This window comes from Nematostella vectensis, chromosome 5 (assembly GCF_932526225.1).
Source record: "Nematostella vectensis chromosome 5, jaNemVect1.1, whole genome shotgun sequence".
Taxonomy (NCBI): Eukaryota; Metazoa; Cnidaria; class Anthozoa; order Actiniaria; family Edwardsiidae; genus Nematostella; species Nematostella vectensis.
The window spans coordinates 10063314-10090402 of record NC_064038.1 but is presented as its reverse complement, the minus strand read 5'-3'; the positions used below and the strand labels follow the sequence as shown (position 1 = coordinate 10090402).

The 27089-nt window shown below is 39.8% G+C and overlaps 4 protein-coding genes across 4 annotated transcripts; 2 read left to right on the top strand and 2 right to left on the bottom strand.

The window, feature by feature from the left end:
* Positions 1-1384: 1384 nt before the first annotated feature.
* Positions 1385-4019, top strand: LOC5505639 (transcription termination factor 3, mitochondrial). Its single transcript, XM_001626351.3, has 2 exons — positions 1385-1954; positions 2718-4019. Exons 1-2 carry the CDS (start codon positions 1415-1417, stop codon positions 3204-3206), a joined length of 1029 nt encoding a protein of 342 aa, XP_001626401.1. The 5' UTR covers positions 1385-1414; the 3' UTR covers positions 3207-4019.
* Positions 3958-10066, bottom strand: LOC5505637. The gene is made up of 6 exons (XM_032373974.2): positions 9932-10066; positions 9307-9539; positions 8601-8806; positions 7734-7828; positions 6947-7070; positions 3958-5801 (listed from the first exon to the last, which is right to left on the bottom strand). The coding sequence occupies exons 1-6, from the start codon at positions 10033-10035 to the stop codon at positions 5721-5723; spliced, it is 843 nt and encodes a 280-aa protein (XP_032229865.1). The 5' UTR covers positions 10036-10066; the 3' UTR covers positions 3958-5720.
* A 203-nt stretch (positions 10067-10269) lies between these two features.
* On the top strand, positions 10270-22581 carry LOC5505646 (coatomer subunit epsilon). Its single transcript, XM_001626352.3, has 11 exons — positions 10270-10412; positions 10748-10810; positions 10937-11037; positions 11484-11580; positions 12105-12154; positions 12227-12280; positions 12685-12766; positions 13082-13237; positions 20257-20325; positions 21195-21269; positions 21945-22581. Exons 1-11 carry the CDS (start codon positions 10314-10316, stop codon positions 21993-21995), a joined length of 897 nt encoding a protein of 298 aa, XP_001626402.1. The 5' UTR covers positions 10270-10313; the 3' UTR covers positions 21996-22581.
* Positions 22582-22682: 101 nt separating this feature from the next.
* Positions 22683-27088, bottom strand: LOC116613484 (ATP synthase subunit alpha, mitochondrial-like). The gene is made up of 10 exons (XM_032373972.2): positions 26928-27088; positions 26556-26637; positions 26032-26201; positions 25357-25694; positions 24957-25021; positions 24764-24847; positions 24374-24525; positions 23919-24251; positions 23162-23306; positions 22683-23068 (listed from the first exon to the last, which is right to left on the bottom strand). The coding sequence occupies exons 1-10, from the start codon at positions 26985-26987 to the stop codon at positions 22839-22841; spliced, it is 1659 nt and encodes a 552-aa protein (XP_032229863.2). The 5' UTR covers positions 26988-27088; the 3' UTR covers positions 22683-22838.
* Position 27089: the final 1 nt, after the last annotated feature.

The following is a 27089-nucleotide window of genomic DNA, read 5'->3' as shown; positions in this document are numbered from 1 at the left end:
ATTTTATAGGAATAAACATAACAGCACTTCTTTAAAATTCTTTTTCTTTTCACTCTTTCTTGTATGAAAAAGAACAGCTTGAAACTATATTGAAAATTGGACAAAGCAAAACGCACAGGACTATTCTAATCTTTCTCTCGTTGCACAAGGCAAACAACCACGTCTCGAAGACCCTGAGTTCCCAGTTGTACCCTGTAGAACGGCAAGAAACTGCACTGAAGAGAGATATTGAATGCTAGAGTACTAAAATAAATTAAGCAATATGAATTGGTATTTATTGCCTCAAAAGCAGCGCCTAAAGTTAAGAAATAATGTTTAATTTATCTCTAGGCTTCAGGGTAAATACATATTTACTTTTAGTGTGGGTGTTATAGGCTTTGTTTTCAAGCTAATTGCTTCGTTGGTAGGCATTTACAAAAATGCAAAACATCTCTCTAATGTTAAAATCCATGTTTGGTGTCCAGGGGTGCCGCCAACAGGCCAAGGGTCTGTAACCCTGACTCATTTTAGGACAAATTAATGTCGCTTTACGTCCAGAAAGAAAAGGCCCGCTTTGTAACGCAATGAATACATACTATTAATCTATATTTGTTGAGGGCAAGCGAATCTGAATTACACAGTGTACACAGACAACGGAAACTTTGAATTGAATTCAATACCGACAACAAAGCTCAACAATATAGAATGCTTTGAACTTACTAGGAAGACAATTTACTGGGTTATTTGAATAAATTGAAAACTATCGGGCATTTAGTCTATCCAAGACCTCTCCCGACTGTCCGCTATATAGCCACTGCGAAAAAAAAAATAACGAGCAGATTCAAAATGTAAAAATGTAAACAAATAAAATAACGTGCATTGGGGATAGCAAAGAAAAAAACATGCACACTCACAAAGAAAAAATATCTTACACCAACAGATACCTGCACCAGCTCCCCTATCCCTAAGATATTTGACAGCTCGATTTTCTAGAATAGACCCCGATTTGTTTTTGGCCTGCTTGATGTAACCCTATAAGGCAAAGCTATATGAGCACCTTACTATAAGAAAGTTCTGTTGAATGGTCCTGAATCTCCAGTCTAGTTCCAGCTAAAAAGAATGACCGACACAGCGTTAAATAGTCGTAGTCAGGAGAACATGTTCTCCTGTCGTATTACGACCATTTAACGCTGTGTGTCGGTTTTTCTTCTCAATGTAGTACTCCTCCTATGGTGTTGGAGTAACTGCTAATAAGATATTTGAAATCTTTAGCGCTCTCTTTTCTGTGAAATGAGCAAAGAATAAAAAGAAAATAACAAAAAAAAAAAAAGCATAACTGCGCACTTTTGCATGCACTTTTGTCTGGGTATCCTGTGTTATTTGTAAAACAGGGTATAAAAGGGGAAATGGTCTACCTGTGGTTGATGATTCCAAAATGGCTGCCTTGATCAAGAGAGTTCGACGAACTATCCTACTTTGCAGGGATCTTTTTCAACCATTTCAACAACGTGAAATCGTATTATCAAGAGTGGGTAACGGATTGTGTAATTATCGCTTTTTAGCGGGCCGAGCAAATCAAACAACAAACGGGGAGCAAATATTAAGTGCTCTACACGTGGAAGTATTGAGTAAAACTCCAAACGCTTTTAACGAGAAACGCAACATCTCCGTAGAACACTACCTTTCTGATATAGGAGTATCGCTTGAAAAAGTCAACAAACAATTGGACATAAGCAGGTTGAGTTTAGATAGAGTAAAGGGAAAGGTTGGAATTCTCCAAGGGATTGGTCTGAATAAGGAGGTTGGGTCCGTGATCTCTGCCAGACCATCTATTCTTGTCATAAAGGATGAAGTGATATACAGTCGCGTGAAGGCTATGCGGGATGTTGGAATCAAACCGGACGCTTTAATGTATGTTGTTAGAAAGTCTCCTGGAATACTAACAGCGAGAACAGAGGAAACGCTTATCGAGAAGGTGAGAGATAAGGGGTGTGTAGAGGGGAGGGGAAGGGGCAGATTTAGGGGTGGGTTAAGCGGGTCCCAGTCCCCCTATTTTCAGATATTTGATTTAAAAATAACAAGAAATGTAAGAAATCTATGAAAGAACATCGAATCCGGCCCAACCTTTCTTGAAACCTTTTCTTCACCCCCCCCCCCCCCTTTTTGGAATTCCTGGCTCCGCCTCTAAGGGGTTTTAAGCCGACCTTTAATTGTATAGTGTAAGCCAACTAGATCATCTGTCTATAAACTATATCTATCAAAAAGTCCAAAGGACTTAGCTTGATTTCTACTGGATGAACCAGTCAATTCAGGGATTCTAAGCCTAGCCTAATTTCTGATTATTATCTTGGATTGATGAAAAGAAGATGTGAACAACAATAAAGGCAGGAATTTGTTAGGCTAAATTTAGATAATAAAATCATGAAATTTCCTGTAATTTGGCTGCACCTCAATTTATGATACGCTCTCACTGGAGTGTGTTGTAAAACAAGACATGTTTCTGCATTTATTAGAGAGAATTTCATGGTTTTACTGTTATCATTAAATTTAGCCTAACAAATTTGTTCCTCCCTTGCAAGAAGGCTTTGCAGAGTTTTGTTACTCACTCATGTTTTATTCAAATTTTCTTTATTAATATGACAGAACTCACTAAACTTAAAGTGTTTAGCCAAAATCTTGAGGTTAGCATTTCTTCCTTAAAATGTTGATTTTTTTTATTTGCATCATTTGCATTTCAGGTGAAGTTTTTACAAGGACTTGCTGTAAAACCCAAACTTGGCCGGGAGGAAGTATTACACCTGTTAACAAAATGCCCAGATATCATTGCCTCCTGTTCAATTGCATCCTTACATGACAAAATCAACTTCATGGAAAAAGTACTCAGATTCAACCATCATCAGCTTAGAAACATACTCTTGAAACAACCAAGAGTTCTCACGTTTAGTAAAGAAGGGATGAAAGCAAAGTATAGATACTGTTATGAAGAGATGAATGCCAGTTGTAATAGCATTGCAAGGTGTCCAAGATTGTTTCAGTGCTCACTTAAAAGAATAAAGGAGCGGCATTTGTTCCTGAGACATGTCGGAAGGCTGAAAGAGGACATGATTGTGGATGATTATGGGTTGGGTGTTATTCTGTCGCCAAATGAAAAGATTTTTGCTGAGAAGATTGCCCTCAGTAGTTTAGAGGAGTTTAATGATTTCCGACACTCACTTTCATCAGTCTAGAATATGCATTTGAATCTATAAAACTATTGTTGTTTAAATAATAGTTTGGTTGGTTCTTTTAAAGCAGGTTTCTTTAGGGTGCTAAGAACTATAAACCGAAGTAGTAAAATCCTTTTAGTGTAAAAGTTTTTTTTACAATGTGGCATGCTACCATGGCAACATTGGCAAAGTATGGTAGGCCAATCAGGATGCAAGAAATATGCTGACATCTACACACAGGCAGCCCAAGTACATTATAAGCTTTGTAAGAGGGTTTCTGATAAACTTGCGAAATTGCTTGAAAAACAAACACTTTATTTCATCTCTTTCATCATACAGTAAAAATTTTCTCATAATGTACTTGGGTTGCCTGTGACATCTATGTCATTAGCCAATCAGGATGCAAGAAATGTGCTGACATCTATGTCATTAGCCAATCAGGATGCAGGAAATATGCTGACATCTATGTCATTTTAGCCAATCAGAATTCGAGAAATATGCTGACATCTATGTCATTGGTCAACCAGTGTGGCGAAGAAATGCTATCAGAAATTCTATAGCTATTAAAAACATATTAGAACTGTAAGTTTTGTATATGATAACATTAAGTCATATTAGAGCCAAGTACCCTTAAAATGCTTTGACGTCAGTCTGCACCAGTTTATCATTTTCTTTGGGGAAATTTTGAAATTCTGAATTTGAAGATAGTATTTGTAACAACAATATTCCAGATTTCCCACAGTTTAGTTGGTCATAAAGTAGGAAGTGCAACTTTTTATCAATTATTTATTTAATGTAACACATTGATTATAAATAAACCCTTTCCTAAATTAATTCGTAATTTGTCATCTACTGTAGACACACAAAAAAATACTCACACCATTTAACGCTGGGTGCATTAACCTGTGGAAAGGCTCTTTAAAAAAATCCATATCTACATTATTATTATAACTTTTTTTTAATAATCTGTGAGCTCTTGCAAATTTCAGTTTCAGTCTTTGTTTATCGAAGGTAACATATTTAACCGAATATACAGTTTTCTAACATATGGCCCTCGGTTAGTAAGCACTGTCACTGGGGGTGGTCACTGCCAGAGGGTTTATTGCGTCCCCAGTGGTTCTTTTACGTCCCTTCGGCTCAGGTTAGTGTTGTGCAGTTTAAAGAGACGGGACCTCCGGTTTAGTGTCCTTATCCAAAAAGACTGGAAACATGGGAGAATAACTTCAACTCACTTGTGACACAAATTCGAATCAAGGCAGGAATCTGGAAAAAATCCCCAGTTTGAGCCGGGATTCGAACCTGGGCAATAGCGATCAGAGGCCGATGCGCTAAGCATGAGATTCCATTATGCCACCTCTCTGCAAGCCACAGGGCAATCAGAAAGCACCAAAATGTCATTCCATTAGTTTGGATGACAGAAGCCAGACAGCAGTTTAGAAGTTGGATGTTGTTAAAGAGACTTTGCGGAATATAGGATTGGCAGATCCTTGGGCCATTCTGTGGGCTTCAAAATACTGTAACCACCCTTTAAAAGAAAAATCATGACCGTATACAGTCGATTGACAAAACGTTGTCATCAACCGGCTCCAAACAATGTGACAAGCCTGCATGTAAGCATTGGGTAACCACTGAAGCGCCTAGCTGTACATGTTGGCCACCACATAACTTTAGACTTTGATGCGAAACCGGTTGACGACAACGTTTTCTCAATCCACTGTATTTTGGAGAAGACAAGGGCTTGGAGAACTTTGGCAAAGTTTTCATAATTTGAGCCACTGTTGAGAAATTCCAGATCCACCATTTTTAATGATGTCCCTAAAGGTTAAGTTGTTAAATTCTTAAACTGGAATTTGTCTTAAAAATGTGCAAACAAGGTTTCAGTCTCCTTGACGCTCCAGTACCAGTAGAAGGAGAAAACTTGATGGTTCTTATAACATTTTGACTGTTCCAATTTTTTCCAGTGTGAGTCTCTTATTATTTCAGTGTGCAGGTGCAAATGTGGCCACCATGACAGGTTTATGACGCAAACCAAACACGAGGGTGCAAGAAAAGCTATCTGTTTGACTTCACTAGCCAACATGCGAGGGAAAGAAATGCTTGAACAGCACATCCTCTTAGTCATCAAGTCAATTCTTACTTGCTAATTTGCTAACTTTTTTGAACTGTGTATTGGTTGCCATGGTAAGGGGGAGGGGAGTACTATAACATATTATATCTCATTATATCTCAATCTTCACAGCATTCACACCAAGTTGCTCATACATCACATAGTCTTGCTAATTTGCTAACTTTTTTGAACTGTGTATTGGTTGCCATGGTAAGGGGGAGGGGAGTACTATAACATATTATATCTCATTATATCTCAATCTTCACAGCATTCACACCAAGTTGCTCATGCATCACATAGTCTTGCTAATTTGCTAACTTTTTTGAACTGTGTATTGGTTGCCATGGTAAGGGGGAGGGGAGTACTATAACATATTATATCTCATGGCTGTCTAATCTTCACAGCATTCACACCAAGTTGCTCATGCATCACATAGTCTGGTATGGACCATCTCGAGTACGGGACATTTGGCGACATGTTATGACAGAGAGGCAAAAGGCAAACCCATCCTGCGATTCAAAGAAATATTCAACAAATGTCATATGAATTGACAGTATAATATCATATACATTTGCAGGCACTTGTCTAGAGCTGATCATGTGACAAGACGATTATGCCTTCAGTTGACACCTTTGTTGGTAGTTGGAAGATGGATGATGTGTGCATTCAGATAGAACAAGTTTCTAGTGGATCTAGTGACCCATTGCCAGAGCTAAGAGCTAAACACGAGGTTCCGCTACAAAAGGGAAAGCTCCTCCCACCCCCAGTCTTCGCATTTGCAATAATAATCAGAAAACTGCAGCGCTAGCAGTCAAAATTTTAAGCCTCCTGTAAAATTGCTTATCTCTGAGCCTTAGTCGGCTGGAATAAAACTATTTTTGCACAGGTAACAACACAGTTGTGTTAAGAGATTGTTAAATTATAGTTATTTGCTGTCCACTCACGTTTTCGATTCAAAATTAAATCTAACGCATCTGCATAAATTACTATTGCGCTGTGATAAAAATGCTCGAATTTTAGAGTGCATGCAGCTTTGGTATAGCAATATTTTACTATAAATAGAACCATTTTAAGTGGACAAGTCTAGGAATGATATTTTATTAGGTTTAGAAAATGATATTTTAATTTAGAGCTCAGAGCAATTGTCCTGGCATGTTGACTCATTGATGGCTGATTGATAACTGATTGTTCTTGAGCCCGGGGGTGGGAGGAGCTTTCCCTTTTATAGCGGAACCTCGTGTTTAATTGATCCATGGTAAGTAATTTAACTACTCTGGTCCCCACCCTGTTTTTCTCTAGATATGCCCTTGATTTGGTTGCCCTAGATTTTGTACCAGGGTACACAATCCTGGCCAAGTAGCTGTTAAAGGCTGTTAAACACTTGGTATTTCAGATTTACCTAGCAATATAACAAGCAGACCTGGGGGGGACCCTCCCTAAAAAATGTACATATGCTCGTCCTATCCCTTAGGGTATAAAATTCACTCCAAGTGCTATCTGCTTCTGGAAATCTGCTATTCCTTAGGGTGTCTATCACTGGGGACCAGACCCAAAAAAAATCATATCACACTTCCTGTTACAGTATTACAGTTACAGACTTTCTGCCCCCCCCCTCCCCCCCCTGGAGGTAGACCCTGGTCCAAGCATCACTTACCAACACAAGATAGGGGAAGTCACTCCAGAAGCTGTAGTTGGGGATGATCTCTTTGCCAGATTTCCCTTTCCCTGTATTTATCAAGCCTCCAATTGCACAGTAGAGGAAAATACCTGGGAAGAACCTGCCAAATGGTGAAAATGCAAATTATCAGGGATGCCTGCTCGAGGGGGTTAGCTGTTTATTATTTTAAACATATGGTGGAAGTAATTTGTGGATTTGAGTTCCAATTTCAAAGTGAGTGACCTAAAACACATATTATATTATATTATATTGATATATATATTATATAAAAATATATTATACTATATAATATATTATATAAAAATATATTATATTTTTGTTACATTTATATTATATTCCCAAATTATTCAACTTTCAAGCCACCTTCTCAGGGCCGTAGCAGGGGGTAGGGCACTGAGGGCATGTGCCCCTACCCCCATATTGTCCAAAATTGTAAGGAAATGACTAAAAGGGGGACCCTAAGAGGCGTTATCCTTAGTTTGACTGTTTTTTTATTCTATTTCGAACCAAATCATTATTTGTTATCAAATTTGTGGTAATAACATTTAAGCGCCAACGTGTTATTACACAAAAAACATTGAAAAGTCCCTTTCAGCCTCCTGAAGTGTGAGAAATAATCCATTACCATTGGCTAATAAGGGAGAGCTTTTGCAATATTTTTTATTGAATTTGGAAAAAGGTTTAAAACTTTGTTTTGAGACTTTGTTTTTTTAGACTTGCTGACTGACACCTCTTTAATGACAAACTGACAGGAACTACTTACAGAATGAGTAGTATTGATCCTGTGCTTAGGGCTTTCTCTGGTGTGTCATTACCATAGAATCTACATCCCTCAGAGGAGTTGAACACAATAGTATACTAAAAATAAGGTGCAGAAAAAGAGATAGGATTGCTGAATACTTTATGAATACATCTATTTCAAACAAAAAGTGGAGAATCCATGTGTTGTAAAACGTTTTTAGCATTCTTTATATATCCACATAGTTTTCAGAGACCAGGATTTAGCCACCACTGTGGCTAAGAAATATGGGTTAAGAAATATGGTCTTTCAAATGCAATCTTATTTTAAATAGGTGCACATGTCTGTCTGTCCACCTCAGTGCATTCTATGCATTTCATATATCTATTTTTAGGTGTCTGTACCTTCACCCACCTGACAAACTGACTGTTCTCCTGTCTTACTCTCTTTCTCCTGTCTGTCTCTCTCTATCTGCCCACCTGCCACCTTGTTCATCATTCTCTTTGGCCCTAGCCTGCTTGCAGGCAGTACTCAGTGTTATCATCACGGAAAACCCTCTCAGTTCTGTGATCGGGTGCCATCTTGTATTTTAGGCCACGTGGTTCCTTCCCCCCTACCCTGCGTCCGTTTTTGCGCTCGCCTCCAGGAACCATGCGGCTTAGAATACAAGACAGTGCCCGATGACCGAGCAGAGAGGGTTTTCCCCAGTAATAACACTGAATACCGCACTTTGTCCCACACTCAATTTATCTACAGTATCTTTCCATCTATCTGTCTATCTGTTTTTCTGTCTACCAGTCTTTTGTCCTCGGTTATCTATCCATCTCCCTGTTTGTTTTTATCATATTCATTACAAATGTTAAAAGCATGACAAATGATCGCACATATTACCACACACTCTTTCATCTCAATACTGATTGGTTGAGGGGCCATTGCACCAGTGAATGGCAAACTGCTGTTGATAGATGAAGCATTCCACACTGCCTTCTTGTCACACTGAAATTTAACTTTTGAGGCTAAAGGCAGGGGGCCGCTGACACGTCCTTTGCATTTGGTTTTATCTCCATTTCTATATGTAGCACTGAAAAAGTGGTCATCTGTTCAGAAATATACAAAAGTACTGTTAGGTTTCTGATATATGTATACATGATTTCTAATATTATAAAACTGACTGATTCAAGCAGAACTACTGTAGCAACTCAACCCTTAAGGCTGATTTAGGCAGCACGATTTGGTTGTAACCTTTATAACTCGAGTCGTAGAGTGTTAATAAACCTACGACTCCACTAATGATGCTCAACAAAGAAAGTCGTAGTGTGTAATAATTGTTAAAGACATGTTGAAGGCAGGCCGCATACAAATAAATCATGCTGTCTCAACCAGCTTCTAATACCCCCTTGTTTCCTGTCCCTTGTGACCACAGTTTTGCACCTCCCTTGACACATAAATGACACCTGCCAAGTTTGGTTGTTTATTTGGAAGGGACAGATGGACAGACGGATGGACATCACGTCATGAAAACTTGAGTCTATGGGTTACCAATATTTGCTGGGAGGGGTAGGGGTTGTCATGGCAACAGCTGACTTTAGTAACTTACCAACATCATACTTGAAATTGTCATACTTTCTAGATCCCATCCTCACAGGCCATGTAAACAGCTTATTCCTTACACCGGGGGAGATGGGAGTTGACGTCTGGCAGACATTTGAATCAGGGCACAATACAGGCAGATCATTGCACAAAGAGAACATGAACATGCACTTGTCAGTTGTAGCATTCGCTGCTTCCTTGCAGAACTTGGCGTCAGTTTCAAACCACCAGAATTGTGGACTGATGATGGATGAATACAATATAAAAACAAATAAAAAGGAAAAAAATGAAAAAAATAAAAAACAATAAAAAGGAAGAATTGAACAAAATAAAAACAATGAAAAAGAAGTCATGAGCAAAATAAAAACAAAAAAGTAGGACATGAACATAATAAAAACAAATAAAAACGAAAAATTAACAAAACAATCCGCCAAGACAATTTAATTTTACCTAATATTATCTCTAAATCTTAGTTATGTAGCAAATATTATTAAGTTCCTTTGGGAGTTCTTTGAACTCGTAAACTGGGTACGAGACCAAAACAAAACACGAAAGCGAAACAACTATCAATATGCGATTTTCCAAGCAAATAGTGAAGGTTTATTTCGATTCTATGGCTGTTATGTACTTACGATATCAGTGTATTCACTTTATATTCCAAAGGAGCACAGTTCTCGCTAGAAACACTCACAAAAACAGCAAAGAGAACGGTGCCACGAGCAATAAAGGAAGCCATCTTGAATTGGGCATACTAGACATGGGTTACCTGTGTTTTGTAAATATGGAGGGCTGGGGGGTTGTATCTTTGGGTGGAGACTCATATCCACTAAATAGCAAAAAAAAAGGAGATGGTATTTGAGCACAAAAAGCCTTTTTATAAAGTTCCTTTGGGAGTTTGATGGGTTTTTAGCAAGATTAAAGCGACACTAGTTGACTGTGGGTGGCCTGTGGTCTAAGATGTCTAGTAACCACATTGCACCGCGGGCTCCATTCATGTAAGGAAAGAAGTACAAGATGGCGGCCGATGGTGACGTGGACGAACTCTTCGATGTAAAGAACGCTTTCTTCATCGGAAACTACCAGGGCTGCATCAATGAGGCACAGAAATTTCAGGTGATGATTTAATTATCTTACTGCATCTTGGTTCCCCGTAATTACTCGTACAAAGGGTCTAATTATAGAGGTTTTTGTCTCCGTTTGTGTTGGGTAGAGATAGTCTCGGTTCATTTTGTACACACCAGACATTCGTAAGTGCTTTCTGGATTGCAGTTTAGAAAGTTATGTATTCTTAATATGTTTTTACTTCACCTCCATTATTATGATATTTTTTTCCTTAGTAGTAGCCGTGTACGTGTATGATTAATGTTTTTTGTTAGTATTTGGTTCCCGTTTGATCCTATGAAAATCAATCCGACCATTAACTATATGTCCTGAATGTTTATTTCAAGGCAACTACACGCGAATTGGCTGTAGAGAAAGACATTTACATGTACAGGGCATATGTAGCACAGGTATAGCATTTTATTTATTATATTTATTATATATCTTTGGAACTGTTTTAATGTCAAATAAAGTCCTCTATTATTTTTATGTTGTCGAGGATACAGTTATTTATGTATGTTGTTTCTGTGCTATAGGGTAAATACAGTGTGGTGATGGATGAGATATCTGGTATGTCTCCTCCAGAAGTTCAACCAGTACGAGTACTTGCTGACTATTTACAAAACCCTTCTCGAAGGTACTTCAAAAGTTAAAGAATATATCCCTTTAAAGTACAGTTTAAACCTAACATAGGGCCAGGTTCCACTGGCAGGATATCTAGGACATTTCAAATGTTACTGAGATGCAATAAGTACAACATGTGTCTTCGCATATGTACGAGACAAACTTGGTTCATTTTCTTCTTTATTTCCAAGAAATCTTCTGAACATGCCTCTAGCTCCACCGGGCACAAAGTCTATGTTTGGGCTGTTTTAATATGTTTAAAATGCAGTAGCAGATCTAGGGGGAGGGTTTAGGGGGTTTAATCCCCCCCTTTGGGCTGCCAGGAAGCCATATGTAACAAAAAAAATTACCCCATCCCCCCTTTGTCACTGAGCTAAAACCCCCCTTTAGTGAAAAGCTAGATCCGCCCCTGAAATAAGTTTAATGTTCACCAATTAATAATGCTTATTATTCTGACAGGGATAACATCCTTAGTAGTATTGAGAAGAAACTCAACACCAGTGACATTAATGATTATTATCTGTTAATGGCAGCTTCTGTCTACTTCCATGAGCAGGTATTTAAGTACTCTCCGTACCATCTCCATTGTATATGGTACAAAAGGCATTTGACATCATGTCTACGCTGTAAACTATTCATGAACAGTGAAAGCCGTATATTAACAAAGCGTTATTGTTAGATTAACTAAGTGCATGCTACTGTATGTCATCTTACAAAACTACTATGCTTAGTGACACCATTTGAGCCATTTGAGCTTTTTAAACAAATTAGATTTTGCTCAGCCAGATCTCTTTGCTTCATTTTTTGTGTGTTTTATTCATTATCTTGTAGATGACTGAACCAACAAATAAAGTACTTCGGAACTTGCCCTTAAGAATATTTTGACTGTGCTAAAAAGAAAAACTAACAATTATTTAATTAGTAACCCTAGCTTCCAGAAAACAGGAATTCTTTATAAGTTCTAGTTGAAATCTTAGTCTATGTAAATGGCTTTGCTTAACTTTTAACCTTGGACCGTCTTGATTCATCCTTCATTTTTTGCTGCCATGTCAATGTTGTTAATGTTTATTTAAATTTCAGAACTACGATGGTGCATTGAGATGTTTACACCAGTCAGAATCCCTAGAATGGTAATTTGTGATATTTGATTATCGAAACCAAGTTGCAGGATGACACTAACTTGATTTTTATTTTATTTTCAGTTCTGCTCTTACGGTCCAAATCTACATTGCTATGGACAGGATTGACTTAGCAAAGTAAGCTGTTTTATAGTTGATGGAGTATAAAACCTTTGTGTAATGGTCAAAATAATTTAAATCCCGCCCCCACTTATCCAGAGGTTTTTGAAATTTTTTTCTCCTTATTTCACTGTCCACATATTTGTAAAAAAACTCCATATCCAAAATTTTCTGTTTTCTGTACCTTAAAATGCATGACATGGAAACCTACCTCAACTACTGTCATGGTGTACGGTTCATTTGGCGCAAGCTTAAAAGGGTGGGCACTGCATTTTGGTAGTTGAAGTAGGGTTCCAATGAAATGCATGTGCAAGCTGGAATGGCCCATTGTTTAAGTGTCTTTTTACATTGCAAAAAAACTGTTAGAGATCTTATTTTGCTGTCTCCCTAATGCTAGAGATGTCGTCGATTTTCCTTTCCAGGAAGGAAATAAAGACCATGCAAGAGATGGATGATGATGCTACCCTGACCCAGTTGGCTCTGGCTTGGTTCAACTTAGCAGTGGTACGGCCTACCTATTATATTCATGCTTCGGGTTGTGTTAGCTACACGTAGCAAAGACGTGCTTTATTGCTGACAACCCTGTAGCAAGTTTTTGTGTCCATGAAAGTAGCAGGGTTTTCCCCAAATAATCCATTGAGAATGCATCGGTCATACTTTCTTGGCTGTAGTTTTGGCACTTATTAGAAAGAGGCACTTTTTTCGTCAATTTCAGCGGAAATGGGTTTCATTATATCTATAATAATATGGTGGTGAGGTTTGTTGACAATACTGTATTTGCACTTTTGAATCAACTTGGATATGACTTGTGAACCCTAGGGCGGTGAAAAACTGCAAGATGCATATTATATCTTCCAAGAGATGTCTGATAAATACTCTTCCACCGTGATGCTACTGAATGGTCAGGCTGTGGCTTACATGCACCAGGGCAAGTACGAGGATGCTGAGAGCTTGCTTCAAGAGGCACTGGAAAAGGCATGTATGGTGTAATGCACAGGTCCCTTGTGTAATGCACAAAGTCCCTCGTCAAATTGGAATTAAAATATGATTTTTTTACACTGGAAAAAAAATCATAGTTCTTTGAGAACCGGAGAGAACCAATGATATACTCTTTATGTATGATGTACTGTACCATATCACACATGAAACTTGAGCTTAGCACTAACTAGACAGACAGCTAGTTTCTAGCTAGCACTCTTACTGGTATGCTAACTACACAGACAGCTAGTTTCTAGGTAGCACTCTTACTGGTATGCTAACTAGACAGACAGCTAGTTTCTAGCTAGCACTCGTACTGGTATGCTAACTACACAGACAGCTAGTTTCTAGCTAGCACTCTTACTGGTATGCTAACTACAAAGAGAGCTAGTTTCTAGCTAGCACTCTTACTGGTATGCTAACTACACAGAGAGCTAATTTTTAGCTAGCACTCTCACTGGTATGCTAACTACACAGACAGCTAGTTTCTAGCTAGCACTCTTACTGGTATGCTAACTACACAGACAGCTAGTTTCTAGCTAGCACTCTTACTGGTATGCTAACTACACAGAGAGCTAGTTTCTAGCTAGCACTCGTACTGGTATGCTAACTACACAGAGAGCTAGTTTCTTTAGCTAGTACTCTTACTGGTATGCTAACTACACAGACAGCTAGTTTCTAGCTAGCACTCGTACTGGTATGCTAACTACACAGAGAACTAGTTTCTAGCTAGCACTTTTGCTGGTATGCTAACTACACAGAGAGCTAGTTTCTAGCTAGCACTCGTACTGGTATGCTAACTACACAGAGAGCTAGTTTCTAGCTAGCACTCGTACTGGTATGCTAACTACACAGAGAGCTAGTTTCTAGCTAGCACTCGTACTGGTATGCTAACTACACAGACAGCTAGTTTCTAGCTAGCACTTTCGCTGGTATGCTAACTACACAGAGAGCTAGTTTCTTTAGCTAGCACTCTTACTGGTATGCCAACTAGACAGACAGCTAGTTTCTAGCTAGCACTCTTACTGGTATTCTAACTACACAGAGAGCTAGTTTCTAGCTAGCACTCTTACTGGTATGCTAACTACACAGAGAGCTAGTTTCTAGCTAGCACTCTTACTGGTATGCTAACTACACAGAGCTAGTTTCTAGCTAGCACTCTTACTGGTATGCTAACTACACAGAGCTAGTTTCTAGCTAGCACTCTTACTGGTATGCTAACTACACAAAGAGCTAGTTTCTAGCTAGCACTCTTACTGGTATGCTAACTAGACAGAGCTAGTTTCTAGCTAGCACTCTTACTGGTATGCTAACTACACAGACAGCTAGTTTCTAGCTAGCACTCGTACTGGTATGCTAACTACACAGACAGCTAGTTTTTAGCTAGCACTCGTACTGGTATGCTAACTACACAGACAGCTAGTTTCTAGCTAGCACTCTTACTGGTATGCTAACTACACAGAGAGCTAGTTTCTAGCTAGCACTCGTACTGGTATGCTAACTACACAGACAGCTAGTTTCTAGCTAGCACTTCCGCTGGTATGCTAACTACACAGACAGCTAGTTTCTAGCTAGCACTCTTACTGGTATGCTAACGAAACAGACAGCTAGTTTCTAGCTAGCACTCTTACTGGTATGCCAACTAGACAGACAGCTAGTTTCTAGCTAGCACTCTTACTGGTATGCTAACTACACAGAGAGCTAGTTTCTAGCTAGCACTCTTACTGGTATGCCAACTAGACAGACAGCTAGTTTCTAGCTAGCACTCTTACTGGTATGCTAACTACACAGAGAGCTAGTTTCTAGCTAGCACTCTTACTGGTATGCTAACTACACAGAGAGCTAGTTTCTAGCTAGCACTCTTACTGGTATGCTAACTACACAGAGAGCTAGTTTCTAGCTAGCACTCGTACTGGTATGCTACAGTACCGCTCTCGAACATGTGGACATATGTTCGCGAAATTCGCGAACACCGTTCGCGAACAGCTGGTGTTCGCGAACACAGTGTTCGCGAACAGACCGGGACAAACCGTTTGACAAACGGGAACTCGTACCTCGTAACCGAAGACTTACAGTACTGATACTCACTTAAAATACATACAGGAGTTCTGCAAGCGATTCAAATAAATTGTTCGTGTAAAAGTCAGCTGAGAGCTATGGTTATCGTTAAAATCAGAAACAACAAATTCAGTTATAGTCTGATATGCCTTCAGTTCAATTATTTGTAGACGATCAAGACAAGACACTTTCAAGTTTGAGAAACAAAGACGATAAAGATGGCGGATGAAAGCCAAAGCATGCGAAGGATTCGATCGTGGATTTACGAGGGCAGACACAGGCAAAAAAGTTAGTTAGTTTATTCTCAAAAGCTTGCCTCGAAAAGGGAAGGAATGTCGATCGCTTGATATGCTTCGAAGATTGTCGAATGTGACAACTGCTAGCGAATACTTTTGAACAGCAGGAAGCCATTTATTTAACAAATACTTGTATTACACACGGGATAATTAATTTGGGGAAGGAATGCCGATCGCTTGATATTCTTCGATGATTTTCGAATGTGCGAAAACTGCTAGCGAAGAATTTTGAACCGCGGGAATCCATTTATTTGACAAAGCAAAGACTTGAGTCAGCGACAGCATGCTCTACTATAAATGTTTTCTTTTCGGGTTTTGTAGAATATCAAGCGATCGGCATTCCCACCTCAAACTTATTCTCCCGTGTTTAGTACAAGTCTTTGCTTTGTCAAATAAATGGCTTCCCAGTGTTCAAAAGGATTGGCTAGCAGTTTTCACACAATCGAAAATCTTCGAATAATATCAAGCGATCGGCATTCCCTCCTCAAACTAATTCTCCCGTGTTTAGTACAAGTCTTTGCTTTGTCAAATAAATGGCTTCCCGCTTTTCTAAGTATTCGCTAGCAGTTAACACACATTCGACAATCTTCGAAGAATATCAAGGGATCGGCATTCCCTCCTCAAACTAATTCTCATGTGTTTATTACATGTCTTTGTCAAATAAATGGCTTCCCGCTGTTATTAAGTCTTCGCTAGCAGTTTTCACACATTTCGAAAATCTTCGAATAATATCAAGCGATCGATCGGCGTTCCTTCCTCAAACTTATTATCCTGTGTTTATTGCATGTCTTTGTCAAATAATGGCTTCCCGCTGTTATTAAGCCTACGCTAGCAGTTTTCTGACACATTTCGAAAATCTTCGAAGAAAATCAAGCGATCGGCATTCCCTCCTCAAACTAATTCTTCTGTGTTTAGTACAAGTCTTTGCTTTGTCAAATAAATGGCTTCCCGCTTTTCTAAGTATTCGCTAGCAGTTAACACACATTCGACAATCTTCGAAGAATATCAAGCGATCGACATTCCCTCCTCAAACTAATTCTCCCGTGTTTAGTACAAGTCTTTGCTTTGTCAAATAAATGGCTTCCCGCTGTTTAAAAGTATTCGCTAGCAGTTAACACACATTCGAAAATCTTCAAGGAATATCAAGCGATCGGCATTCATTCCCCAAACTTATATTCTGTCTAATACAAGTCTTTGTCAAATAAATGGCTTCTCGCTGTTCCAGCTGTTATTTTGCCCTGGATCACACGTTACCGTCCGTCAAACCATTTATTTTGCATCTGTTCGCGAACAGTCTATATGTTCGCGAATTTCGCGAACGTTGTTCGCGAAAGTTTCGCAAACAGTGTCCCTATGTTCGTGAGCGGTACTGTAACTACACAGAGAGCTAGTTTCTAGCTAGCACTCGTACTGGTATGCTAACTACACAGACAGCTAGTTTCTAGCTAACACTCTTACTGGTATGCTAACTACACAGACAGCTAGTTTCTAGCTAGCACTCTTACTGGTATGCTAACTACACAGAGAGCTAGTTTCTAGCTAGTACTCTTACTGGTATGCTAACTACACAGACAGCTAGTTTCTAGCTAGCACTCTTACTGGTATGCTAACTACACAGAGAGCTAGTTTCTAGCTAGCACTCGTACTGGTATGCTAACTACACAGAGAGCTAGTTTCTAGCTAGCACTCTTACTGGTATGCTAACTACACAGAGAGCTAGTTTCTAGCTAGCACTCTTACTGGTATGCTAACTACACAGACAGCTAGTTCCTAGCTAGCACTCTTACTGGTATGCTAACTACACAGACAGCTAGTTTCTAGCTAGCACTCGTACTGGTATGCTAACTACACAGACAGCTAGTTTCTAGCTAGCACTCTTACTGGTATGCTAACTACACAGAGAGCTAGTTTTTAGCTAGCACTCTTACTGATATGCTAACTACACAGAGAGCTAGTTTCTAGCTAGCACTCGTACTGGTATGCTAACTACACAGACAGCTAGTTTCTAGCTAGCACTCTTACTGGTATGCTAACTACACAGAGAGCTAGTTTCTAGCTAGCACTCTTACTGATATGCTAACTACACAGAGAGCTAGTTTCTAGCTAGCACTCGTACTGGTATGCTAACTACACAGACAGTTAGTTTCTAGCTAGCACTCTTACTGGTATGCTAACTACACAGAGAGCTAGTTTCTAGCTAGCACTCTTACTGGTATGCTAACTACACAGAGAGCTAGTTTCTAGCTAGCACTCTTACTGATATGCTAACTACACAGAGAGCTAGTTTCTAGCTAGCACTCGTACTGGTATGCTAACTACACAGACAGCTAGTTTCTAGCTAGCACTCTTACTGGTATGCTAACTACACAAAGAGCTAGTTTCTAGCAAGCACTCTTACTGGTATGCTAACTACACAGAGAGCTAGTTTCTAGCTAGCACTCTTACTGATATGCTAACTACACAGAGAGCTAGTTTCTAGCTAGCACTCGTACTGGTATGCTAACTACACAGACAGCTAGTTTCTAGCTAGCACTCTTACTGGTATGCTAACTACACAGAGAGCTAGTTTCTAGCTAGCACTCGTACTGGTATGCTAACTACACAGACAGCTAGTTTCTAGCTAGCACTCTTACTGGTATGCTAACTACACAGAGAGCTAGTTTCTAGCAAGCACTCTTACTGATATGCTAACTACACAGAGAGCTAGTTTCTAGCTAGCACTCGTACTGGTATGCTAACTACACAGACAGCTAGTTTCTAGCTAGCACTCTTACTGGTATGCTAACTACACAGAGAGCTAGTTTCTAGCTAGCACTCTTACTGGTATGCTAACTACACAGACAGCTAGTTCCTAGCTAGCACTCTTACTGGTATGCTAACTACACAGACAGCTAGTTTCTAGCTAGCACTCGTACTGGTATGCTAACTACACAGACAGCTAGTTTCTAGCTAGCACTCTTACTGGTATGCTAACTACACGGAGAGCTAGTTTTTAGCTAGCACTCTTACTGATATGCTAACTACACAGAGAGCTAGTTTCTAGCTAGCACTCGTACTGGTATGCTAACTACACAGACAGCTAGTTTCTAGCTAGCACTCTTACTGGTATGCTAACTACACAGAGAGCTAGTTTCTAGCTAGCACTCTTACTGATATGCTAACTACACAGAGAGCTAGTTTCTAGCTAGCACTCGTACTGGTATGCTAACTACACAGACAGTTAGTTTCTAGCTAGCACTCTTACTGGTATGCTAACTACACAGAGAGCTAGTTTCTAGCAAGCACTCTTACTGGTATGCTAACTACACAGAGAGCTAGTTTCTAGCTAGCACTCTTACTGATATGCTAACTACACAGAGAGCTAGTTTCTAGCTAGCACTCGTACTGGTATGCTAACTACACAGACAGCTAGTTTCTAGCTAGCACTCTTACTGGTATGCTAACTACACAAAGAGCTAGTTTCTAGCAAGCACTCTTACTGGTATGCTAACTACACAGAGAGCTAGTTTCTAGCTAGCACTCTTACTGATATGCTAACTACACAGAGAGCTAGTTTCTAGCTAGCACTCGTACTGGTATGCTAACTACACAGACAGCTAGTTTCTAGCTAGCACTCTTACTGGTATGCTAACTACACAGAGAGCTAGTTTCTAGCTAGCACTCGTACTGGTATGCTAACTACACAGACAGCTAGTTTCTAGCTAGCACTCTTACTGGTATGCTAACTACACAGAGAGCTAGTTTCTAGCTAGCACTCTTACTGATATGCTAGCTACACAGAGAGCTAGTTTCTAGCTAGCACTCGTACTGGTATGCTAACTACACAGACAGCTAGTTTCTAGCTAGCACTCGTACTGGTATGCTAACTACACAGAGAGCTAGTTTCTAGCTAGCACTCGTACAGGTATGCTAACTACACAGAGAGCTAGTTTCTAGCTAGCACTCGTACTGGTATGCTAACTACACAGACAGCTAGTTTCTAGCTAGCACTCTTACTGGTATGCTAACTACACAGACAGCTAGTTTCTAGCTAGCACTCTTACTGGTATGCTAACTACACAGACAGTTAGTTTCTAGCTAGCACTCTTACTGGTATGCTAACTACACAGACAGCTAGTTTCTAGTTAGCACTCGTACTGGTATGCTAACTACACAGACAGCTAGTTTCTAGCTAGCACTCTTACTGGTATGCTAACTACACAGACAGCTAGTTTCTAGCTAGCACTCGTACTGGTATGCTAACTACACAGACAGCTAATTTCTAGCTAGCACTCTTACTGATATGCTAACTTCACAGACAGCTAGTTTCTAGCTAGCACTCTTACTGGTATGCTAACTACACAGAGAGCTAGTTTCTAGCTAGCACTCTTACTGGTATGCTAACCACACAGAGAGCTAGTTTCTTTAGCTAGCACTCTTACTGGTATGCTAACTAGACAGACAGCTAGTTCCTAGCTAGCACTCTTACTGGTATTCTAACTACACAGACAGCTAGTTCCTAGCTAGCACCTTTACTGGTATGCTAACTAGACAGACAGCTAGTTTCTAGCTAGCACTCTCACTGGTATGCTAACTAGACAGACTGCTAGTTTCTATGTTCAGTTCCATACCTTGCAACTGTTTCTATTTTTGTCTAATTCTGTCCAACTTTGTTTCTTTCAGGACAGTAACAATGCTGAGACTCTTGTCAACTTGGTGGTCCTATCTCAATACACTGCTAAAGCACCTGAGGTATGCCCATATGGTCAACTACATATGACAGTCACTAGGGTTGGGTTGAGCAGGCCCCGTCCCCTATTGTCAGATATTTTCCTTAAAAATATACTCAAGGAATGTTAAGGGAATCCATGGAAGAACAATGAATACAGTCCATTCCTTATCAAATTTCAGCCCCCCTCCCCATTATTGGAACTTCTGGATCCACCTATATCTATTGGCTTTGCAAACAAGCTCAAAGAACTGATTGAAATTGTTTAACAGGCATAAAAGCTATTGCAGGGCAAAAGACGGCACACTACCCTCTTAGCTGAGTCCTTTTCTCATAGCAAAGAATAATAACATCTTTAAAGTCTTTGCATATGATATTGACGTGTGGGCACAGGTAGCCCAGGCAATGGTTTTGAAGCTTGTTCGTAGCTTAGAATTGGCTGTTATGCTTAGAGGTAAAACGAGTGGATTGAAGTAGCGATTTTTTGTATATTGCCAATAAAACTGTCTTGCGAAATATACGGTGAGTGAAGCTTTACATTTCATGAAGAAAACCACCCCCACCAAATCATTATTAGACATACATTTAAAAACACCAACATATGTTCTAAGTTATAAGGCAATTTTATTGGCAACATTTCACAAAAAAAATCGCTATTTCAATCCACTTGTTTTATCTCTAATAAAAACAGCCGACTCCAAGCTAAGAACAGGCTTCAAAACCATTGCCTGGGCTACCTGTGGTGTGGTCATGTTCCTTTAGTAAATCATGGCTATGCACCTGTTAAAGAAATCTGGGCTACGCACCTTTTAAAGTCATTTAGGCTTTCCACTTGTTCATTTAGTCTAAACTACCACATGGTGCTTTCCTTAAACTATATGCCTTCTGTTAGGTGAGCAACAGGTACTTATCCCAACTGAAGGATGCTCATCCGCACCACGCATTTACTAAAGACTACATTGCCAAGGTTTGTATGATAGACTGGACAACGCTTAATTAATTATATATATTTTTTAGAAATACTAGTTTTACACCAAAGAGGCTTAAACTGGCATGCTTTGGTGGAAATAGTAAAAAGCATTAAACAAGGACCTGTGCTATTAAAGCTGCATACCTGGTCTTAATTTTTAAATTTTGCATAATGTTGTTGTCATGTGTGTTCTGTTGTTTACTTGGTTTGGGTGGAAGAAAGAAACCTCCACACCCATTTGAGCATTTCTTTGGTGTAAAATCACAGACCTCCCAAGTATTGTAATTTTATCTGTGAAACAGTCTTTTGGGGGCTTGGCATTTTAAACCAACCAATATATACAGCTGGTCTTGAAGAGGTTGTCCATCATAAAAGATATTCCATGCTAAGTAATGTCACACAATTTTTGTATTCTTTTTCTGTGTGTAGAATACCAAGTGAATTTTGAAGTGCAGTAAAATAGCAACTCCTTTACAGATTATCGAGTCATGTGACATCTCTAGCATTGGAGCTGTTTTAACCATTGTTTAAAGATATCTGTGCATGTTACAAAAAATATCATTATCTTGGTCACAACTTTCTATGTAAGTTCAGCTGCAAGAGGGACCTGGATAGGTTTCTGTACTTTTGGTCTCTGAAAATTGTTAACTTTTTTCCTTTTTTTTTCCCCAGGAAAACGAATTTAATCGAATTTCTAGTCAGTATGCCCCGTCTGTCTGCTAAACCAATTAATGTGCCTCACCAAATCCACGTCATCTACAGTTTGTGGCTAGCACAGTCAAGGCTTTAAGAGAGCAGGAGTTTATTAGTTGACTATAGGGCCCATACCAGAAGAAACTCAATGTTGAAATGCTAAGAAAAGCGTTCCGTGGGTTATTTGAGGGTTTGGGGAGCTCATAAAGCCAAATTCGAATTCACTGGTGACTGCTTAACTTTCATAAAAGTCATACTGCCCCCACGTACACAGTTGGCCTGCATCCCAACCCTGTACATGGAGACTCGACGCCCTACCTACCACCTTAACCAGTGGAACTGTCAAATTTCCTAAACCAGTGGAACAAGTCCAATTTCCTTGTTTTTCGAGTTTTTACCTATAATATGAAACCTACCTTTAGTAGGTTAGCAGTACCTCTACAGTTTGTCAAAACTGTTGTATGGAAGGCAATTTTGCAATCCTTGTCTGTTTCATTTAGAAAGCATGATTGCCTGAATGTTCCACTGATTCACTTATCCTTCTACTTTAGGTTTATGTAAAAGTGTAAAAATGGATTAATAAAAGCCCTTTTGAGCTAGGTTGCTCAATAAGAGATAAAAGGAGTTTCTCCATACTTTATACAATAATATACTCCCAAGGTCTTGCAAACACAGTGTTATGGTTGTTTCAGAAAAGGGGCCACACAACAAACCAAATGGTAGTGAGGTTTTTTTTTTTATTCAATTGGAAAACTACACGCTGGTTGGTGAATACACAAACTCGTGACTTGCACCTCGCGACCAAACCTTCACAGCGAAGTAAAAATATTTATAATAACACGTCAAAGTAAGATTACTTTCAGTTACTCCCACTTAATCAAAGGCTGCTAGGAACTCGGTGACTATTTGCTTTAGCTTGCCATCGTTGGCCTCCGAGATCATGCCCTCCTCGCGGATGTTCTTGAGAAGCTCTTGCTGAGTGGCACGGATGTGTTTAAGGAAAGCCTGCTCAAAGGTGGTTATTCTGGAGGGGTCCATTTTGTCAAGGTGGCCTCGGACACCTGCGTAGATGACAGCAACCTGCTCAGCGATGTCCATGGGGACTGCAAACAACAAAAATAATGCAGTGAATGTGATGTACAACAACTACCCCTAAGCTCCATCCCAAGAATACACAAACAAGTATTGCAACTTACCATACTGCCCCTGTTTGAGCAGTTCAGTCAGACGCACACCACGGTTCAACAGAGCCTGGGTAGCAGCATCTAAGTCAGAGCCGAACTGGGCAAAGGCAGCGACTTCACGGTACTGGGCAAGCTCTAGCTTCATTGATCCAGCAACCTATGATGAACAAAAATGAATGTCAGACTTTTACGAAAAAAATAAATAAATAAAAACGCAAACACTGCTAGGGGCAACACAAACAACATTGCTTAGGACAAAAACAACACCAGCACTTCTTGGGGAAACAACTCCAGTACTGCTTCGAACAACACCACCAATAATGCAAACAAATCAAACTTTGCTAAGGGCAACACCATCAACATTGCCTGGGACAACACCACCAACACTGCTTCAAACAACACCACCAACAATGCCAGCACTGCTAAGGGCAACACTATCAACATTGTTTGGGACAAGACCACCAACACTGCTTCAAACACCACCAATAATGCAAACCACGCCAGCACTGCTAAGGGCAACACCATCAACGTTGTTTGGGACAACACCATCAACATTGTTTGGGACAACACCCCCAACACTGCTTGGAACAACATTGGTTGGGACAGCACCAATAACAACATTACTAAGCCCAGCAAAGCTTGTCTGCACATGTGCAAATCAATTTAGAGGGCAGTTAAATGTATACTGAACATATAATTCTAAGGGGGCTAGAAAAAGCCAAGTTCCCCTATCTGCATGGTCCATGTCATGACCAGGTAGAGTACAAACCTGTTTCATGGCCTTGGTCTGCGCGGCAGATCCTACTCTGCTCACAGACAGACCCACATTGATAGCAGGACGGATACCCTTGTAGAACAGCTCAGTCTCCAAAAAGATCTGGCCATCAGTGATGGAGATGACATTGGTGGGGATATAGGCAGACACATCACCAGCTTGGGTCTCGATGACGGGCAGGGCAGTGAGGGAGCCACCACCATTTGAGTCATTCATCTTGGCAGCACGCTCAAGGAGACGAGAGTGGAGGTAGAACACATCACCAGGGTATGCCTCACGACCGGGTGGACGACGCAATAGCAGAGACATTTGACGGTAAGCCACGGCCTAGAACATAACCATGCCACAGTTGATGACAAGGGATTTTAAACTTGGGCAGGGATTAAAGAGCATCCGAAAGCAACAGGGTAAGGCAACGTATTTAAAATACTTATTTGTAGTAAACATACCTGCTTTGACAAATCATCATAGATGATAAGAGCATGTTTGCCGTTATCACGGAAAAACTCTCCCATGGCGCAACCAGAATATGGGGCAAGGTACTGCAGAGGTGCAGCATCTGAAGCAGTGGCACTGACAATGATCGTGTACTTCATGGCATCTGTCAATCAATGTACAAAGGCCTTAGGTAGATGTAGTATATTGTGAGAAAAAAAAAACTAGAAAAGGGCAATGGAAATGACCTTATACAAAACTGTTGTATGAAGTTTTATAGTTTTATCATGTAGTGTGACAAAAAAATGTCACTTGAAAATATGACAAACTTTGGAGGACAGAGAATGAGTAAAATGTTGTGCACAAGTATTGTAATGCACAGAACCACACATTTCTAAACCTACCAGCATCAGTCAATCTTTTCACAAGCTGAGCGACAGTACTCCTCTTCTGTCCAATGGCAACATAGATGCAGTACAGCTTTTTCTCTAGAAACAAGCCTCGGTATTTAGTATATCTACTGTAGGTACAGTAATTCATCAAAATTGTCAAGATACTGTATGTTGACATTGTAAGGACAATCACATCACCACTCACTTTCATCAACACCATCATTGAATCTCTTCTGGTTGATAATGGTATCAATGGCAATTGCTGTTTTTCTAAAAAATAAAAAATATCTTTTTTTTAATTTGTAGACAGAATATTAATAAAACAAATAGCTGGTTAAATTCTTTTTATGCAGACAAAGTATGTTAACATAGGCATTTACAGTATGACAGCTTTTTTATTTACAACATTTTCCCGTCCCCTTTTCTTGTCCCCTAATTGAAGGCAGAATTTATCAATTTTTGCAGCCACATCTGGAGAGCTACATTATACATTTATTTTAAGCACTTAGAACATGGTTTGTTTAAGCGCTATATAGATGCTATATTTATTATTTATTTATTTATTTCATTTTGGGCTGAATCAAAACAAGTAAAAGTATACACACCCTGTTTGTCTGTCACCAATAATCAGCTCACGCTGACCACGACCAATGGGCACCAAGCTATCGACTGCCTTGATTCCTGTCAACATAGGTTCCTTGACAGAAGTACGAGGTATGATACCAGGGGCTTTCACTCCCACTCTAGCCCGTGTGCCCCCAGTAGGACCCTTGCCGTCAATGGGGTTACCCAGAGCATCTACAACACGTCCCAGCAGTTCCTCACCAACTGGCACGTCCACAATGGCACCAGTTCTCTTGACAATGTCACCCTCTTTGATTAGTCTGTCATTACCGAAGACGACAACACCAACATTGTCAGGTTCCAAGTTGAGAGCCATACCCTAGATAGGAGAAGACTGATCAAATATCTAGATAGGAAAAATGTGTGGTGGATGTGCAAGTTTAAACAGTCCATTTAATCAGAATAAAAGTATCCAACGTTAGGTGACCTACCAACAGACAAAGAAAAATGCTTTTTGCATAGCAATTTTAATTTGAACACCGACAACAAATGTACTATAACCAAAAATGTTTCAGGTTGAATGAGACTTTTCAGTAATCTCTTCTCAGATAACTCAAACTTCCAGCTATTTTGAAATGTTTTCAGTCTCTTTGGAGAGTTCAAGTTGAAAGGGTTACAATGTACATTTTCTAAGTAAAAACAAGGATACAACTTGCCTTGAGTCCAGAGGAGAACTCCACCATCTCTTCCGCCTGGATGTTTTTGAGGCCATAGACACGAGCAATACCATCACCAATGGATAATACACGGCCAGTCTCCTCTAGTTCCGCTTTTGGGGCTGACCCAAGGATCCTCTCCTCAAGGATGGAGGAAACCTCAGCAGTACCTGAAGTAGCAACAATATTGATTAGCAAATATGGGGCCTTAGCTAACAGCCATAGATAGCCTTGGTAAGGTGATGTAGACATGCATCATGGAAAAAAAAAACTTAAACTGTTTTTTTTTTCAACAAAAACGTAGTGTTTTTTTTTCAAAGAATATAAATGGGAAAAGTAAAACAAAAAACAATCAGACTGTGTCAATCAAAATGTTAAAATGATGGTTTTCCAGCAAGTTCATACCAGCTCCCTCCCCTTCATCCAGACTTTTCATTAACAGGTTAATGGAAAAATGCACACAACTCAATATTTGAGCGAGAAAAGGGTTTATACACCAAACTCTCTAGAACAGACGTTATTACCAGCGCTTTGGGCATAACTTGGTGCAGTTGTGCTAAGATGGCGACCAGCGGTTACTGCGGCACCCAAGGCCCCTCGGTAGATCTGAAATTATTATATATCAAGTTCACTTGTACAATACCAGAGTTATTCGCATAAAGAACACCGAAATAAGGAAATAATTTTCTTAAAGCAAATTGGTAAAGAAAAAGGAGTTATTACTGAAGGCAAAATCGCTTAACATTCAGAAAACTAATTCATCCACGTTGAATTTTACCCAACCGGCAAAACCGACTTCACAAACCGAGCCAGACTTTACCTCAATTTACGAGGCGGAAAAGCGTGAGCAATGCACAGAAATAGATCATCGATGAACAATAACTGTTTCTACATACCTTGGGAACATTTCTAGAGATATTTCGGACTAAATGGCTGGATAATCTTAGGGAAAGCATGGCTGTATTTGAGTCAAGAATGCGACATCCACGCTGCCGCCGGGAACGGAGAAAGTACAGTAGGTCACGTGGTACCAAATGCCCGAGCCGCGTTGCAGTATG

Coding starts and splice junctions, on each gene's coding strand:
- LOC5505639 (XM_001626351.3), top strand. CDS start 1,415: ATGGCTGCCTTGATCAAGAGAGTTCGACGAACTATCCTACTTTGCAGG. Junction 1,955..2,717: donor AGGAAACGCTTATCGAGAAG/GTGAGAGATAAG, acceptor TTTGCATTTCAG/GTGAAGTTTTTACAAGGACT.
- LOC5505637 (XM_032373974.2), bottom strand. CDS start 10,035: ATGGCTTCCTTTATTGCTCGTGGCACCGTTCTCTTTGCTGTTTTTGTG. Junction 9,540..9,931: donor AAAGTGAATACACTGATATC/GTAAGTACATAA, acceptor ATCCATCATCAG/TCCACAATTCTGGTGGTTTG. Junction 8,807..9,306: donor CAATTTCAAGTATGATGTTG/GTAAGTTACTAA, acceptor ATTTCTGAACAG/ATGACCACTTTTTCAGTGCT.
- LOC5505646 (XM_001626352.3), top strand. CDS start 10,314: ATGGCGGCCGATGGTGACGTGGACGAACTCTTCGATGTAAAGAACGCT. Junction 12,281..12,684: donor GACAGGATTGACTTAGCAAA/GTAAGCTGTTTT, acceptor TTTCCTTTCCAG/GAAGGAAATAAAGACCATGC. Junction 12,767..13,081: donor CTTGGTTCAACTTAGCAGTG/GTACGGCCTACC, acceptor TGTGAACCCTAG/GGCGGTGAAAAACTGCAAGA.
- LOC116613484 (XM_032373972.2), bottom strand. CDS start 26,987: ATGCTTTCCCTAAGATTATCCAGCCATTTAGTCCGAAATATCTCTAGA. Junction 25,695..26,031: donor AGTTCTCCTCTGGACTCAAG/GCAAGTTGTATC, acceptor TCTCCTATCTAG/GGTATGGCTCTCAACTTGGA. Junction 23,069..23,161: donor GCTCAAACAGGGGCAGTATG/GTAAGTTGCAAT, acceptor TGTTGTTTGCAG/TCCCCATGGACATCGCTGAG.